The following is a 17,198-nucleotide window of genomic DNA, read 5'->3' on the forward strand; positions in this document are numbered from 1 at the left end:
TATATATATATATATATATATTTCCGAATTGGGTACCCATACCCCACAGTATAAATAAATATAAATACAATATGTCCCATCTCCTAACCTTATGTTAAATCAAATGAAAAATCATCATTTTGTATTAAAATCAATATCTTTTTCCTCGTGTACTTGCATAATACCGTTGTTAGAATATGTTACAAATAAAATACAATAAAGAGATATTATAAGGGAGCCCAATGCATTGAAATTGATGCTAATATGATTATTCCAAATCCGACATCAAAACTCTGATCCAGCTCACCAAAGCAGCCCTTCATTGCACCCACCGTCCGACATCATATTCCACAAACAACCTTTTCAGTATTTTGGTTGTTGCACCGTTTTTGGTGTGGTTGGATTAGCTTGATGCGTTTCCAAGTTAATATTATAGACATCAAAACTGAGAGGTGATTCTTCCAAGAAAAGATATATTTTGATCGAATATCACTTTTAGATGTAATGTTAGTGTTTAAATAACAAACACTAGAATTTTAATTAAAATCAGGACTCTATTAAAAAAAGTTTGGAGAGAATGTATTTTTTTTTAAAAAAAAAAAATGTTTATATTAGAAGTTATGTCATTCTAAATTACATTTGATGCAACATGAAGCAAAAGAAAATCTAAAGCTACAATAAGATTTACATGCAGGTGCTTAGGTTTGGTAAAACACATAAAACATTGATGTATGCCTAATGTCTTAACATCAAAGTGTGATATGTTCGTTCATATGAGGACTAGAGACCAAATACACAAACACCTATGCCACTAACTGCATCTTCCTTACAACGCATCTTCTCAAATTGACTACTGACCGTCCGTCTAACTTAATCCACAAGCACCAATGTTATGTTTGTGATACATACAATGACATACCCACTGCTCCAACCAAATTCAACATACCCCTAAACAAAAGAGTCTTCTTTGCAACGAAGTGTCCTGCTACAGAAATAATCATATACTTGTCAACTATATTAAATAGTCAAGGCAGAGGAACCAAACAACAAATTAAACCCCTAAATTAGTTTGTTTAATGGAGAAGGGAAAAAAAGAAAGAAATGTTCAAACAAATAGCCGTGCGGTTAATAATCCAGATACTTTGGGGGAAACAGTGCCTGTCTCAATCAATAGACAAATAAATAAATAAAAAAAATGCTGCCCTGTTGGAAATTGTACAGTGGTGAAGTACGAGGAAGCAGCGGCTGAGTCAAGACAAGAGGGCAATGTTTGACCTCTGCCTTCGCATTTAAACTCATCTTCACATCTTTATTGATTAATACATCTAGAACAAACCCAAAAGGTTTTACATCCCACGAGGCCAAACACATTCTTATTAACAAAAATGTAGTGCAAGTCTAAACAAAATAGCTTTAATATAGGAAATTTACAGATTTCTTGTGAGCAAAAATAAAATGGTTCAAGTAACAATTGAGAAAACAAATGCACTCAAGAATTTAACAAGAAAAAAGAAAATGAAAATGAACAAGAAAAGGACAAAGGACATCATTATGTTGTCCATTTAGTAGAGTTTTTGAAAACAAGACGAGCTCAGGCTTCTGTTTCTAACTTTCTAGTTGGAACTTTGATAAAGACACTCGGGACTTACAAATCATTCAGCCATCTTCCTCTCTGTTGTTTTCTCTGACATCCCCCCCAAGTCAGTCAGTCCAATAATAATTCCATTCCATTCCATCCCCATCCGAGTCCCCCAATGCCAAGAATGAATGCCTTGCCTTTCCTTCCCCCCTTTCATACTTTTGCATCCACTTCTATATATCATATAGACGCCGATGGTTCAAATTAGGCCATTTCCATTTGGCTGCACGTTAATTAACTTCCAAAAAGAGCAGAAAATGAACATGATACTAATCACCAGCCAGCGTCACTCACTTAAAAGGAGAAGAGACGGGAGCATGTTATAACACTGCCATGCAGAAAAACTGTTAAGGGGATTCTGGAGGAGAAGAAATGTCTGAAACTTCTGCAAGGGCTTCAAGCATATTTATGACCTCAGTTGTGTCATCTAAGTAATACTTGGCCTTGCTTGGTTTCTGTCCAACTGTGCAGGCAAAAACTGATGTATTGGAAGAGAGGGCACCACTTGATACTGCATTACCAATGATCTCAAACATGTCTTCATCAGATCTATCATCTCCAATGCATAGCACAAAATCAGCCCGTCTTCCCGCATCTGCCATTGACGTGAAGATCTTTTCTGCCACCAAACCTTTACTGACTCCCTAAAAGTTACAACAGATTTTGAAATCAGTCTTCATGAATTCTTAAGGCGAGAGAGCTTAAAGTTTCGGGAATGTAGAAAATATAAGCCTCATTATGCATGGTGGTCTACATCAAACTAACACAATTATATGCAACATAAATTAACCGTAGACTAGAGAGGCAAAGTTAAGACACTATCCTTGTCACAGACACATATGCACATTACAGATAGTCATGCACAAGCACAAAAAGACAGAAGGTGATAATCTTTCAATTTAAAAAAGTAAAAAATGAACGGAAATCATAATTTGAACTTTGAACCAAGACTCCTATCCAAAAGAAAAATATATACATCACATTAAGTCAATTAGTCGAATTTTTCAGTTTCATAAAATTGAGAGACTGAGAGAGTGATTGTTTCTCCCCCAAACTTCTATTTAAATAAATAGCCCCTGGAACCCTTTCTTCCCATCACAGGCACAAAGCCACTCGGAAAAAAAAAATAATAAAAAAAATAAAAAAATAAAATCAAAATCTCATGCAAGCTCTAAACCCTCCATACCCCTCTTCTTCCTATTTCATTAAATCAACGAACAAAGGTGGTCGTTTCTCCTCGAAGCTTCTCTTTGAATAAAATAGTGTCAGTGTTGAGAAATCTTATCTTCTCTTCCTTTTGAGAAGAGAAACCTTCATCATAGGCACGTACAAGTCAACAAATTCTTTTATGCCTCTCTAGAACAGTCTACACGTCTTTTGCTCTAAAATTTAACTTTGTCTTACCAATGAGAATTAAAGTGAAATTTGTTATTTATTTGCTTAACAGCAAAGCATAACGTAACAAACTTGGGTTCTACTTTTACTCCATCCTTCCATCACAATCACAATAATCTTCATTCTCCAGAGCACTTCAAGTGAGTCCTTCATAAGGTTCTATGTTTCTCTTCATACTTCACTAGTGATTTCTTTTCGTAATTGTTCTTTAGGTCTTATTTTACTCGACTCGAGCCCTTGTTTAGAATTGTATATTTTTTGTGGGCTTTGTTTTTTGTTTGGTTTTTCATGCCACCACTATATAATGACAATCTTGATGAACTTTATGCAATGTTCAGATTTTCTTCTTCCCAACAGAACTTCAGCTAGGCATCAAATAGTTTTTTCTAGAATATTCTGTGCAGGCATCCCATTTCTGATGAAGTTCACACATATGAGAGGGGATATACTACCACAGTTAAATATATGGATTATTGATTAGGAAACTAATCTCAAGGTCAAGCTTGCTGTTTACTTGAGATAATAACGTTTATGCCAAGTTCACAAAGTTAGGACACTAAGTATGCTTTATCTTTCTTTCAACCCGTCCATCTATTAACTATTAAGCATTTCTATTGTACCCCATCCAACCCTGATTGCATAAAACTATCATATATAGGTTATCCTACAGGGTTACTAGTCTTTCTATCTTTACAATCTATGCGGGTGAACAAAAGTGACTAGGATGAAAAAGATTCAAATTGTTCCAAACACCCACTTCAAAACCTTCCCAAAATAATTTAGTGGAAAATCCTACAACTGGGCAATAAAGCATACAAAGTCAGGGCACCTAACAGTTTTAAACCCAAACCAGAAAAACAACTGCAACATAATAAGGGAATGTAACATGCAACATAATAAGGCATTGTTATCTGTTAAAATTGAAACGAGAAACCCAATTGATGATATACAGAAATTTAAAGTAGAAGAAAATACCTGTGGCTTCACTTCTACGATAAACTGACCACTTTTTACAGCAACTGGTTCATTTGCCAGCACACTTTCAAGGTGATCCAACAATTCCTTGGCCTGGCTGCAACCAAAATCAGGGTCTGCATCCTGGTGGTGCCACACCAAGGCACTTTCCTTGGTTTCAATAGAAGAGCCGTCAGTAGCTTCTGTGTATAATTTCATGACTGGCTCTGCAATCTGTATCCAGCCAAAATCACTACCTTGACCACAATTTTCCCAGTCCTTATCAGCAGACCACCTGATAAATTACAAGAATCAAACAACTGTGATATATATTGATGGATGGATAGAAAGACAGATAGATGGATGAACTTTTTTTTCTTTTCTTTTGGTGGTTGTGTGTGTGTGCTGTCTCTTATACACATCTAGATGTGTATAAGAGACAGGGAATGTAGAAGGGAAGTAGTAAAAAGACCACACCTCATAAAATAGCCATGCTCAGCAGCAATTCCAAGTTTATCGCAAGAAGAAAACCAATTGCCCAAACTTTCACGCCCTCTTCCACTGACAACAAAAACAGTATTCCTAACATCATCACAAAGTGAATCTATGATTGAAATAACTTGACGACTTGGGGTCTTATCAATTGAAGTTTGTGGCATGACAGTGCCATCATAATCCAGAAGTATAGCCCTCCTTTTAGACCTCGAATATGCAGCTACAATGGCATCAATAGACAACTTTCTAAAGTTAGGATCAAGTGCTACAACCCTGAAACCAAAGCCCAACCCAATTCCCCAGCACCGTCTTCTGAAGTGATCCTTACAAGTTCTTTCCATATCTTGAAAAAAACTCCTTGACCAGTAAGCCACATCATGTGTACTCACATATTTATAATGCTTTTCATGGCGCAATTGCTTTTCAGCTTCAGCCATTGATATTGCCTCATTCAATGCTTCAGCAGTAGCTTCAATGTTCCATGGGTTAACCCGTATTGCACCACTAAGAGAAGGGGAACATCCCATGAACTCCGATATGACTAGCATGCTCTTCTGTGGTCCATTTGTTTCTGTACTATAATCTGATCCAGAGGTTCCCTGCCTGCAGACAACATACTCATAAGGAGTTAGGTTCATACCGTCCCTCACTGCTGTGACTACAACACATTCGGCAATTGTATAATATGCAGCCCTTTCAGCGAGAGAAACAGGCCGATCAATGAACACAATCGGCTCATAATTTGGCTGTCCAAAACTTTCATTAATTCTCTTGCAGCATTCCCGTATTTCATCTTGTATTTCCTCAAGATCTTTCCCTCTTCCTCTAGCTGGGTTTGCAATCTGTATGAAAACGGCTCTCCCCTGCCACTTTGGATGCTGCCTCAGCATCTGTTCCATTGCCAACAACTTCAGATTGACCCCTTTAAAAATGTCCATATCATCAACTCCAAGTAACACAACCTTTCCTTCAAACTGTCGCTTGAGCTCCTGTACCCTCCAGTCTTTATCAGCAAGTCTTAACACTGACTCCATCTGGCCCATGTGAATACCAACAGGCATGATTTTTATCCCCACGGTTCTTCCAAAATATTCCAACCCAATATAACCTCTCTTTGACTGATATGCCAAACCCAACATCCGACTACAACAAGACAAGAAATGTCGAGCATAGTCAAAAGTGTGAAAACCAATAAGGTCTGAATTCAAAAGTGCCTTAAGAATCTCTTCCCTCACTGGCAATGTCCTATATATTTCTGACGAAGGAAATGGACTGTGAAGAAAAAAACCCATTCTCAATCTTGTAAACCTTCTCCTCAAGAAGGAGGGCAGTACCATTAAATGATAATCATGAATCCATACAAAGTCATCATCTGGGTTTATGACCTCAATCACCCTCTGGGAAAAAATTTTATTTGCTGCTACATATGCCTCCCACAAAGAGCGATCAAACCGACCACCATGAGTCGCTGAGAACGGAAGCATATAATGGAAGAGTGGCCACAATTGCTGTTTACAAAAACCATGATAAAATTTTGATAAAATTTCATGAGGCAAAAAGGCAGGAACACACTTAAACCTCTCCAACAAAAGCTGTGATACATCATCTTGTTCGGAAGAATCAACATCCACCCGCAAAGATCCTACATACAAAACCTCCATATCTTCAGGTAAACCATCCTTGAGCTGCCACAGCAAAGAGTCTTCATCCCAACTAAAACTCCAGCCTTTATTATCGGGTCTACGCTTAGCCTTAATAGGAAGCTGATTAGCAACAATAATTATTCGGTCTTGCACAACTGACGAAGGTCCTTCAGAAGTCACACTATTTGCCTGATCATCATCTAGCTCTGATATTACCCCCGCAACAGTCATTACTCGTGGAAGTCGCTTCTTCTCACGGCCCATAATGGGAAAATTCCCAGAAGCTAAATCTAAAAGATTGGTATACGATTTGGACATCATCTTTAATGGCCTAAGGGGGGGAAAAAATCCAACTCAAAAAAGCTTCAAAAAGAATCTGAAGGGAGTATACACAAAACACCAAACGGGTTCCCTCCTCTCCTTGAATGTCTATAACTAGGCAAGATCTGCAACGAGTATCACATAAACAGCGTCACAACAAAGACCAAGTAGTAATTGCACAACCAAATCGCACATCCGAAGTATCAAGAACTCATATGCATCAAGTAAAAGAATCACAAAATTAGACTATGATCCACCTACATCCTTCCGAAATACCAAATACTGCAAAGAAACGACGAGTCCGATAAAAGTGAAGAAGAAAACAAGTAGAGAACAGAAATTAAAATGGAAATTAGAGAGCGAGATGCGGAAATGATTACCAGAAAGACGAAAAATGGATACTAACCAGCGGCAAAGGGATTGAAGGGAGGAAAGATTGTTGGGGGGTGAAGTACGCGGTTGGATCTGAAATTTGAGTGAATAAAAATGAACAAATTTGATATTTGGGACTGAAAAATCTAGGGTTTGGTTTTCGTCTCTCTCCAAGCCAAAGAGTCACATTACAGCCTCTCCTTTTCCTCTACCTTTTCTTTGCTCTAAACAATTCCCAAATTGCAATCTTTTTCCTCTCTGGAAAAAAATTATTTATATAATCGAATTAAAAAAAAAATTGATAAAATGTAAAAAAAGAGAAGAGGATAAGGTCGGCCAATGGACTACCCAGTAATGCCAACTGGCCATGACTAAGGTTCAGTCCCACGCGCTCTCAGTTGCCGCTGCTTCAGCAATCGCTACGTGTCGGGATATGAAGCGGCCACGTCGGAGAAAGATAGAGTGATGTGGGACCCGCAATAGAGAGGAAATCGGCTGCGGCGAGGAGCAGGAGAAGAAGAGTGGTCTTAGTCAGTGAAATTGGATTGGAGTTTGGCAGTTTGAAACGGACACGTGCTTGATAAGGGCACCGCGTGAGAGGTTTTTTTTTTAAGAAAGGGAGTGTGGTCCAGGGCGTACCTGAGTGGCCGCGGGTGGGGACAGGAGGTCCGGTTGCGGTCACGAGGTTCGTCCACGTGGACAGCTGTGATAGGACTGTTTTGGATGAGGAGGAATACAAGGGTAACTGAGACTTTTTGGTGGGAGGGATGTCACTAGTGACGTCATAAGCCAAGCGAAGCCGTGGAAATCACGTGGATTAAAAGAAATAAATAAATATTGGAATGTATTTGTGGTTAGGGTTTGGTTTGGTGTTTGGTAATATAGCGTTACTCCTGGTTGGGAGGATGGTGAGATTAACTAGGTTTTGAGAGCTCAAATGTCCTTTTCTTCATTTTTCTTGTCCTTCCCTCTTCTATTGTTTTTTCTTTTCTTTCTTTCTTTCCCTTTTTTTTTTTTTGGAACGAATATTATTTATATCCTTATATATTTTTTATTGTATCCATTAAAATTTTTAGCTAATAATTATATCCATTCAAACTATAGATTTTTATAAATATATGAAGTTACATTTTTTTTTTTAGATTTCGTTCAACTAACATTCTGGAAAATTATGATTTTAGTCTTAATCTCTAAAATTTCATAAACCAATCATTTTGGACAATGTGTGTAGACCTCTTCAAATGTAGATTTTACAAAATGGACAACTAGATTAAATATGTAGACAATTCCTATATAAAATTCCAAGTAAAGATCTAAATTTATTCGTTCATGAAGATTTAGAGATTTGATTGATAATTATGAGTTTTACACTAAGTTTTCTCAAATGAAATGTAATCGGGTGTAAATTGATACAATTATAAAAATTTAGGATTTAAATTTACATAATTATTAGTTTATAGCTTAAATTTATACAACTCCTAATTCTTATCGGTAAAAATTGATTTTTTTTTTTACCACCAATAATTTTTTAAAAAATTAAAGATAGGTTTTTTTGTAGAGAAAGAAAATCCATGTATTTTAGCTTGTTTGAAAAAAAAAATCAATTACATTATTTGAACTATAAAATTTACCAATGTCAAATTAATACTTTACTTAAACTACCGTTGGAAAACGTTAATTTAAAATATTCAAAATTTGTTTTGTAGTACAATAATTTTAGAGGTGAAGAATTGAATCTCCAACCTTAAAAGAAGAAAATCATGTCAATTATTAATGAATTAAGTTTATTTTAGCAAAACTCGATGAATTAAATACTTCATTTCAAGTCATTAGGCATGCACAGATTCAACTATTAAAAATTTCCAACGTTTGCGAGATGGATAATGTTCAAACCAAAAAAGAAAAGAAGAAAAAACGAAATAGCAAGTTTTCTTAAAAACTATATGTAGATTGTTCTCACACAATAAATAATTTACTAACCATTAAATAAATGAATAAATAAATAAATCTGCGACTCCTTTAGGAACAAAAATAAAATAAAAATCCGTGACTATTCATTTGCAAATAGAAAGCTTGAGTTAATAAAGGCCATTTGATAATATTTTTTTAAGAATATATAATATATATATATAATAATACTTTTATATAATATATATATGATTTGTTTTGATTCGACTTAGAAAAAAGTGTTTTTTTAAAAAAAAAACAAACTCATTTTTTTAAACACTGTTGATTAATAAAAAAATACAAATTTATTAAAATACATTTGAATAGCTATTTTGAGTATGTCTTATTTTTTAAAATAAAAACTTGAAAATATATTCCAAATATACTCAAAGTCTATACAACTATTTTCACTTATCAATTTATTTATTTTGTTATCTATATTTTAGGTGTGATTAAACTTAAACCAAATTTAAAAAAAATTAAATGTAGTTTTCAAAAACTTGTTTTTTATTTTTGATTTTGGAAGTGTTTGGATAAGAAAAACTTCGAAACAATCCTAATTAAATTGTATGAAAAAACAACATAATTTATACAAAAAAATAATAATAATAAATATTCATCAACTATTACTTAAATAGTTATCAAACAAGTTATTTATAATAATCTCGTTGGAAGTTTACCAAAAAATATATATATATCAGATTTTAGGAAGTTCGAGCAAAATTCTTTATGCTTGGAATGGTCATAATCTACCACTTATTACAAAGTTTGATATTCTGGACCTCGTAAAATTGCTTAATTCTAAGAAGTCTGATCTTACTAACTTGGATATCTTTGTTAGATGAAATTCTTTTTTATTGCATCATTTATAAATATTAGACATTTTTGTTTCTCTATTAGAGGAGAGAACAAAATTACACACTTTATTGTAGCTTTGGAATCATCTCTTGGAAGTTCTTTTGTATGGAAGGAGATTTTTCTTTATTATATTACCTCCATCATTAAACAGGAGTTAGTGTGAATGTCTTGTTTTATATAAAATTTAAAATAAATAAATAAATAACAAAAAAAATGTCAATAGAGTAAAAATCACTTTGGTAAATTTCTATTGGATATAGCTTTATAATATTATAGCTAAATTTAATTACTCTACGGTTTTATTATGACAAAAATAAAATGTATACGAAAAAGTTAAATTTAATTTAACAGCATTTATTTTCTTATAACTTGACAGTTGTATATTTATTATTTACATTTTTAAATATTGCAAAAATTTCTTCCCTTTAGTGACGATCATATAAATATAACTTTTAGTGGCGATTTGTTCAATGGAATGAACTATGAAGACAATATTGAAATGAAAAAAAAAAAAAAAAAGGTAAGTAACGAGGATGTAACTATGTTATTTTTTTTTTTGTTTTATAATACATTGCACATATATTGCTGGAAATAATTATAAAACCATTCATATTTTATAAAACATTTCTAATTCAATTATATAAAGTATTATATCATTGACTTAGAAGTCATATATGATAGAAGACTTCTCTTATATGGCATTAAACCAATAAAAAGACAAAAGATAACAAATAGTCGGATACAAAATATATGTTCGAGTTTATTAAATTAACAGATATGCCAACATAGTCTCACATCTACTAAAAAGAATTGAACCATAAATACGAACATGAAGATTTCTAATATTACCTTCAAGACAAATCAATTAATAAACTCATACTTTATAGCCGTGAGTAGATAAATATACCGTATTACTTTTGTATTTGCTAAACAGGTTGTATAGTCAATGCACCACCATAAAATTGTGTATAAATAGAAAAAAAAAATGCGCCATAAACATAAATATATTTGAATTGAAAATAAAAAATAAAAGATCCAACTACGAGTTTTGTATTCGATGAATCAATATTTTGTTTGTGTTCAATAATGATGTAACTCAATTTTAAAAAGTGTCTAATAAATCTATAATCTTAAAATCTATATTTAATAAATTTTAAGATCCTGTTTGATAATTATTTTGTATTTTTTTTTTTAAAAAAAACAAGGCCTATATAATCCACATTTCTTGTGAATTCTTAGGCAAATTCAAAAACCAAAAATAAAAGTTTGAAAGTTATTTTTTGTAGTTTTCAAAATTTAGCTTGATTTTTTTAATTGTTGGTGAAAATTAGATAACTAAGTAGAAATAATGTCTATAAACTTAATTTTGAAAAACAAAACGATTACCAAACGAAACATAAAATATTAAACGTTATAAGAATACTAGAATTTTATCATCAAATAACTGGAAGTTAAGATCCATTAATCTCGAAATTCAAATTTATATCTAATATATTTATCGAGTAAGTTAAAAAAACATGGAATATGCCAAAAAGTAATTAAAAACCAGATTGAAAAAGTTATCATCTTAAAATTTATAAACTTGATTTATTAGATACACAATCACAAATATGAGAAAAGTGACCGAATAAAACAAACTGTGAAAAAGAATATGACAAAAAGTGGTTAAGGAAGATGAGCATGTAAAATAATGAATGAACATAATCGAGTATATTTAAAAGCATAAAAAATAGATAGAAGTCAAACATGCATAAAAAAACAAAGAGAAAGACATATCCATAGACCATAGTAAAAGAATTAGAAAGATTAAGGATGATTATCGTATTGCGTAATCAAAATTAAAAGGAAAAAGAAAATAAAAAATGTATAGTTTTAAAATTACCGTTATGTGATAAACTTGAAAGGTGAATGATGGAAGGAAATAAAAGCAAGGGTCCGAAATAGGTTAGGTGGATAAGAGAAGAGGAGGGTAGGGGTTTAAGCGTAATTATAGAAAAAGCAAAAGGAAGTGGGGCCCATAATGAGTCAGATTGTTTGTGGGGCCATGGTGTGTGTTATAATGTTTTGACTTTTATATTAATGTCCTAAATAGCAGCCGCGTACGGCAAACTTGGAGGGGTTTTAAGGGAACCTATCCAAATACGCCTTTATAACTACCACTTCTCCCTGTCATTTTCTTTCCTTCTCCCATATTCAATTTTTTTCTCTCTCCCTTTTAAGATTAATATATTAGTTTAATTTCAAAACATAATTAACATTTCAAAAAAAACTCCATCACCCGAACAAAATTCAATCAATCTAATTCAATTTGTACACTCTTTAAGTTGGTTTATCAATTTTTTTTAAATTCGATTACGTTCAAATAAATTAAAATTTTATAAGTTCGATTGATTTTAATTAATTTAATTCAACTCATAAATTAACTTAATCCATAAAATTTTAATTTAAAAATGTATATTTCTTTTTACTTACGATATAATTAGATAAGCATATATTTACTTTAGCTTTATTTAATTTTTTTAATAATTTTTATAATTTATTCTCTATCAACTTTAAAAAATAGTTTTTTAACCTTTTGGAAAGAAATTCTACATTACATAAATTAAAATTGAGTTTCAATCTCAATTTAATATATGAAAATAATTCAATCAAATTTTTACTAATTAACATTTTGTTTCGAATAAAATTTTAAATAAATGACCCAAGTATACCGAACCAAACCAACCAAAATGTTTTATAGTTTGGTTGGATTGAGTTTTTTTTTTTTTAATGAGGATTATTTAGGTTGAAGAAATTTATAACCCGAACAATTGAGTTAAGTCTGAAAAGTTATTCAACCCAATCCAATCAAACTCACAAATATCTCTATTTTTTTTTATCAATAAGTTAGTTGAGTTAAATTCATATTTACACTATAATACAAACTTGGTATTCTCATCTTATTTCTCTTTATATACACCAACCATCCATATGTATATCTATTATATGAACCCAACTTCTAATTACTAAAGGAACCATGTCCATTTATCATGATATTAATGTTATTATTATTTATTTGATCTATAAATATCTCTTTACGTCCATTTCATATGCGTGTTATATTTAAATTTTAATGTAATTTTTGTCTTACTTTACTAACCTTGATGATGATAACAATGGATAAAATTTTGGACTTAGAAGTCTCCACACTATCAATTCATATCTAATGAATCTCAAATTTTAAAAGTTTTTAACGCGTTCTGTAACCTCCCGAGGATTTTTTTTTTTTTTAAAAAAAAAAAAAAAAAACCTATTAAACTAATTATCTCTAATTATTAAGTTTTGATTTTCCTTCAATTTTAGGAATTTAAGATTAAATTGAGATAATTGTAAAGCCTCATCGATTAATTTGAATTTAAATGATCAAGACATTGAATTAATTATCTTGAAAATATTGGGTTTTACTTCCTATTGATTTATTTGGTTTTAATTGGTATTTTGATTTGTTAATAAGGTAGAGGAGAAGAATTTGGAATTATGAAAGGGCTTAAATTGAAACTGGAATTTAAATCCCAAAAGGATTTGAAGGAAAGGGAAAAGAATTTTTAAAAAATACATGTATTTGATTGAGTGCCTAGAGTCGGAGAAAAGGGAAAAAAAATAGTTATTATATAAGATACCTCAGTTAGCGTGAAGTTAAAAGGAAAAAAAAAGAAAGAAGGGAAAATAGTTATTATATAAGATAATCCTGGCTTGCAACATCCGTTCATCACACACCTCTCGACAGCCAGCCACACTTGTCATATTTCTATGACGCATGAGTGATGTTGCATCAAACATAAGGTTATTTCTATCTCTAGAAATATTTCTTACTTTGCTTAGTGAGATCCGCAATTATTTAACCTTTCGGGCAGTTAATCATAGCCGCTTGACTCGATGAGTGGTCATAGGCAAGCATTTAAATAATCATACACTAAGCAAACATGGTTAACCTTTAAAAGTTCAACTTAGTTCATAGCATTAACTTTCTCCCTCACCCCAAGAAGATTAACAACTCATGGTAAATGAGAAAGTGAAGGTAAAGATAAAGAAGATGATGAAAGTAGACATGATGATATATATAGATAGAAATAAAGTAGTTGTTTATAAAATGGACTTGAGTTTTGCAATGACCACTTTGATAAATTTTGTAGTGAGAATGGTATAACTAGTCATAGAACAGTGAGGTATACACCTCAACAAAATGGAGTTGCTAAGAGGTTAAATGGAACTATAATGGAAATGGTTAGGTGTTTGCTCTCTGATGCTATCTTAGGGAAAAATTATTGGGAAGATGCTACAACCTATACAGTGTATACCTTGAATAAGTGCCCTCACACATCTTTAGAGTTGCTTACCCCTGAAGAAAAGTGGACTAATCATCCTCCTAACCAAGATAACCTCAAGGTCTTTGGATGTGTAGGGTTTGTACACCAAAACAAGGGAAAGTTAAAGGCCAGAGCAGTCAAGTGTATATTTGTTGGCTTTATAGAGGGTGTCAAGGGATTTAAAATATGGCATTCGATTGAGAGGAAGTTCATAGTGAGCAAAGACATCACCTTTAGGGAAGAGGAGATGTTTATGCAAAAGGAGAAAAGATTGAGGATGAAAGAGAGTCATCCAACACACAAATTGAGGTGGAGTTACCAACTGAGCAGATAATAGAGTCTAGCCAACCTATTGACATGGGGGAAACTGAGGAATATGTAGAGGAACATGAGAAGACAGCATGTGAGCAACCTGATTTAAGCCAATATGTCTTAGCTAAGGTTAGATAAAGGAGAACTATCACACCTTCAGCTAGATATACTGAAATTAACTATATGAATCTGGTTTTAAATGTTGTTGTAGCTTCTACTAACTAAGAACCAACAACCTTTGAGGAAGCAACAAGTTGTGCTAATGCAAAGGATTAGATTGAAGTAACGAATAAGGAGATGCATTCACTAAAGGTGATGACACTTGGTCTTTAGTTCCTCTACCAAAGGGTTACTAGCCTGTTGCCTCTAAATGGATTTTCAAACTTAAAGAAGGAGTATTATGTGATCAAAAGCCTAGGTATAAAGTTAGATTGGTTACAAAGGGGTTCACTCAAACGGAAGAAATAGACTATTATGAGATTTCCTCTCCTGTTGTCAAACAGACTTCCATAAGACTTCTCCTATCCTTAGTTGCTTAAAATAATCTAGAATTGTATCAACTAGATGTCAAAACTACTTTTCTTCATGGACATCTAGAAGAGATAATCTATATGACGCAACCTAAAGGATTTAAAGTTAAAGGAAAAGAAAATCTATTTTGCTTACTCAACAAGTCCATATATGGGTTAAAACAATCACCTAGGTGTTGGTATAAGAGATTCAATTACTATATTTCTAGCATTAGATTCAAAAGAAGTTCATTTGACATATGTGTTTATGTAAACACAGGTTCTTACAAGGACAAGGTTTACCTATTCATATATGTAGATAACATGTTTCTGGCAGGTAGGTCCAAAGGAGATCTAACCCATGTTAAAAACCTTTTAAAAAGAGAGTTTGATATGAAGGACTTACGAGAAGCAAGCAAGGTCCTAGGAATAGAGATCCAAAGGAACAAAAGGAGTCTATTCTAAGCATCAATCAGTCCAATTATTGTGAGAAGATCCTTAAAAGTTTCAACATGAATTATGCTAAACCTATGAGTTTACCTATGGCTCAGCACTTTAAGCTTTCCTCAACTAACTCTCCTAAAGATTCTGACCAAGAACACCAGAAACAGATGACTGTCATACCCTATTGTCAAGCAGTCGGAAGCTTAATGTATTTAATGATTTCTACCAGACCTCATTTATCATATTCAACTAGCTTAATTAGTAGATATATGTCTAATCCTGGTAAGAGACATTAGGAGGCTACTAAATGGATCCTAAGGTACTTGGTTTGGTTTAAAAACTCAAGATTAGTCTACCAAAGGTCAGCTGAACCAAACTTAGAGCTTTGTGGATATGTGGATGCAGATTATGCTGATGATTTGGACAAAAGGAATGTTGGGATTGGTATCCTAAATCTCCTTGTAATCTCGTAGTTTGTAAACCTTGTATAAACATATTATTGATTGGTTATATCCAATGGACACAGAAATATATTTAGAAGGAACTCTTATCAAAAAGTACATATGAGCGGAAGCAAGATCGTTCCAAATTCATTGTGACATAAATACAGTATTCACAAACAAACATACAAGTTATGCATTTCAGAATAAATTACGGCATGCTTTCAAAAAACAAATACAAAAGAACGAGAGACATACCTTTGAAGAACTCTTCTTCTGTCCTTCTCTCGCTCTCGTCAAGAACAGCACCTCTCGCTGTCGCTGTGATCATCTACCTAAAACTCTCGCTCTCGTTCAGCAAATGAACCGTTTTCTCCACGAACAAGCGGCAAGGAGGACACCACCACTCAGTGACCTTGGTATTCTCGGAGTGAGAATCCAGGAGGTGTGGGTTCTGTATGGATTTGGAAGAGGGAAGGAGGAACTGGACCTGTCTCTTATACACATCTAGATGTGTATAAGAGACAGATCGTATTCGACGACCAAGAAAGTGGGAGAGTTTAAAGTCTATCGTATAGACTGGTGCTTAATCGTTTAGTAAAAGGTATATGATCGTTTAGTAAATCAAGTTGATCGTTTAGACAATCATTTAGGTAATCTCGCTCTCGCTCGTGATCGCTTAATAAAAGCTACGTGATTTTTTAGGAAACTGCACGTGTACACGATCGTTTAGGAAAGCTTGAGCTGTCGTGTAGGCTCTCGTTAGGTAAACAATAGACAGTGTACAACCAAGATGCGATTATTTAATACCTCAGCAAAATGAAAACTATTTTCATTTTATCCTTCAGTTATGAAAACTGAATGTAACCTCCCACTTTCACGCACGGTTATGGAGAAAACCACCAACAATTGTCTCGTAAATATAATAACTAACTTATCATATTATATTTATAACCTATAATTTTAATATCACATCATATCAAACATTTAAACCATAGTCATTTTCTCCTCTACTAGATATAAATCACATTTATATCATTTTCCTCAAATTAATGTATCTCATACATCATGTCAACTATATCATATATAATTGACCAGTTTAATCACATCATATATAATCAAACTCACTCTTGTCAATTTGAACAGTTCAAACTGACCCAAAAACTGATTCTCATGAATTCATCGAGCTACCAATGGGACCTTATGGACTTGTGGCTTGAAGCTCCAACGGTACGTGGATTGCTGACTAAACTCTTTAGCCATGAAATCCACCATCCGTTAACTGTCAGACACTCCACCAAAGACTGATAACTACACTCTTATCACCACAGACATATTTCTGTGTCCATTGGATATAACTAGTCAACAATACGATAACCCTTCACAGATGCTCGTAAGTACAACTGGGCTAATTTACCATTTTCCCCCTATAGTACCACTGATCCCTCTAATGAACAATATCTCATAGACCTATTATGAGTGGACACATCTCGGGCCATGAGAAGGTGTTTGACGCCACATCGTTCAAACTTCGGAATCAGACC

At 33.2% G+C, this 17,198-nt stretch overlaps 1 protein-coding gene across 4 annotated transcripts; it reads right to left on the reverse strand.

Annotated features, from left to right (window-relative positions):
* Positions 1–1,267: 1,267 nt before the first annotated feature.
* Positions 1,268–7,055, reverse strand: LOC120082050 (probable alpha,alpha-trehalose-phosphate synthase [UDP-forming] 7). 4 transcript variants are annotated; one of them, XM_039037266.1, is made up of 4 exons: positions 6,833–7,055; positions 4,445–6,551; positions 3,989–4,262; positions 1,268–2,262 (listed from the first exon to the last, which is right to left on the reverse strand). In XM_039037266.1, the coding sequence occupies exons 2-4, from the start codon at positions 6,424–6,426 to the stop codon at positions 1,966–1,968; spliced, it is 2,553 nt and encodes an 850-aa protein (XP_038893194.1). In that variant the 5' UTR covers positions 6,427–6,551; positions 6,833–7,055; the 3' UTR covers positions 1,268–1,965. The 4 variants fall into 4 exon arrangements, with proteins under 4 accessions (XP_038893194.1, XP_038893197.1, XP_038893195.1 ...); XM_039037269.1 differs by having other exon boundaries at positions 4,445–6,708; XM_039037267.1 differs by having other exon boundaries at positions 6,807–7,055.
* Between the last annotated feature and the right edge of the window lie 10,143 nt (positions 7,056–17,198).

Source organism: Benincasa hispida, chromosome 7 (assembly GCF_009727055.1).
Source record: "Benincasa hispida cultivar B227 chromosome 7, ASM972705v1, whole genome shotgun sequence".
Classification (NCBI taxonomy): Eukaryota; Viridiplantae; Streptophyta; class Magnoliopsida; order Cucurbitales; family Cucurbitaceae; genus Benincasa; species Benincasa hispida.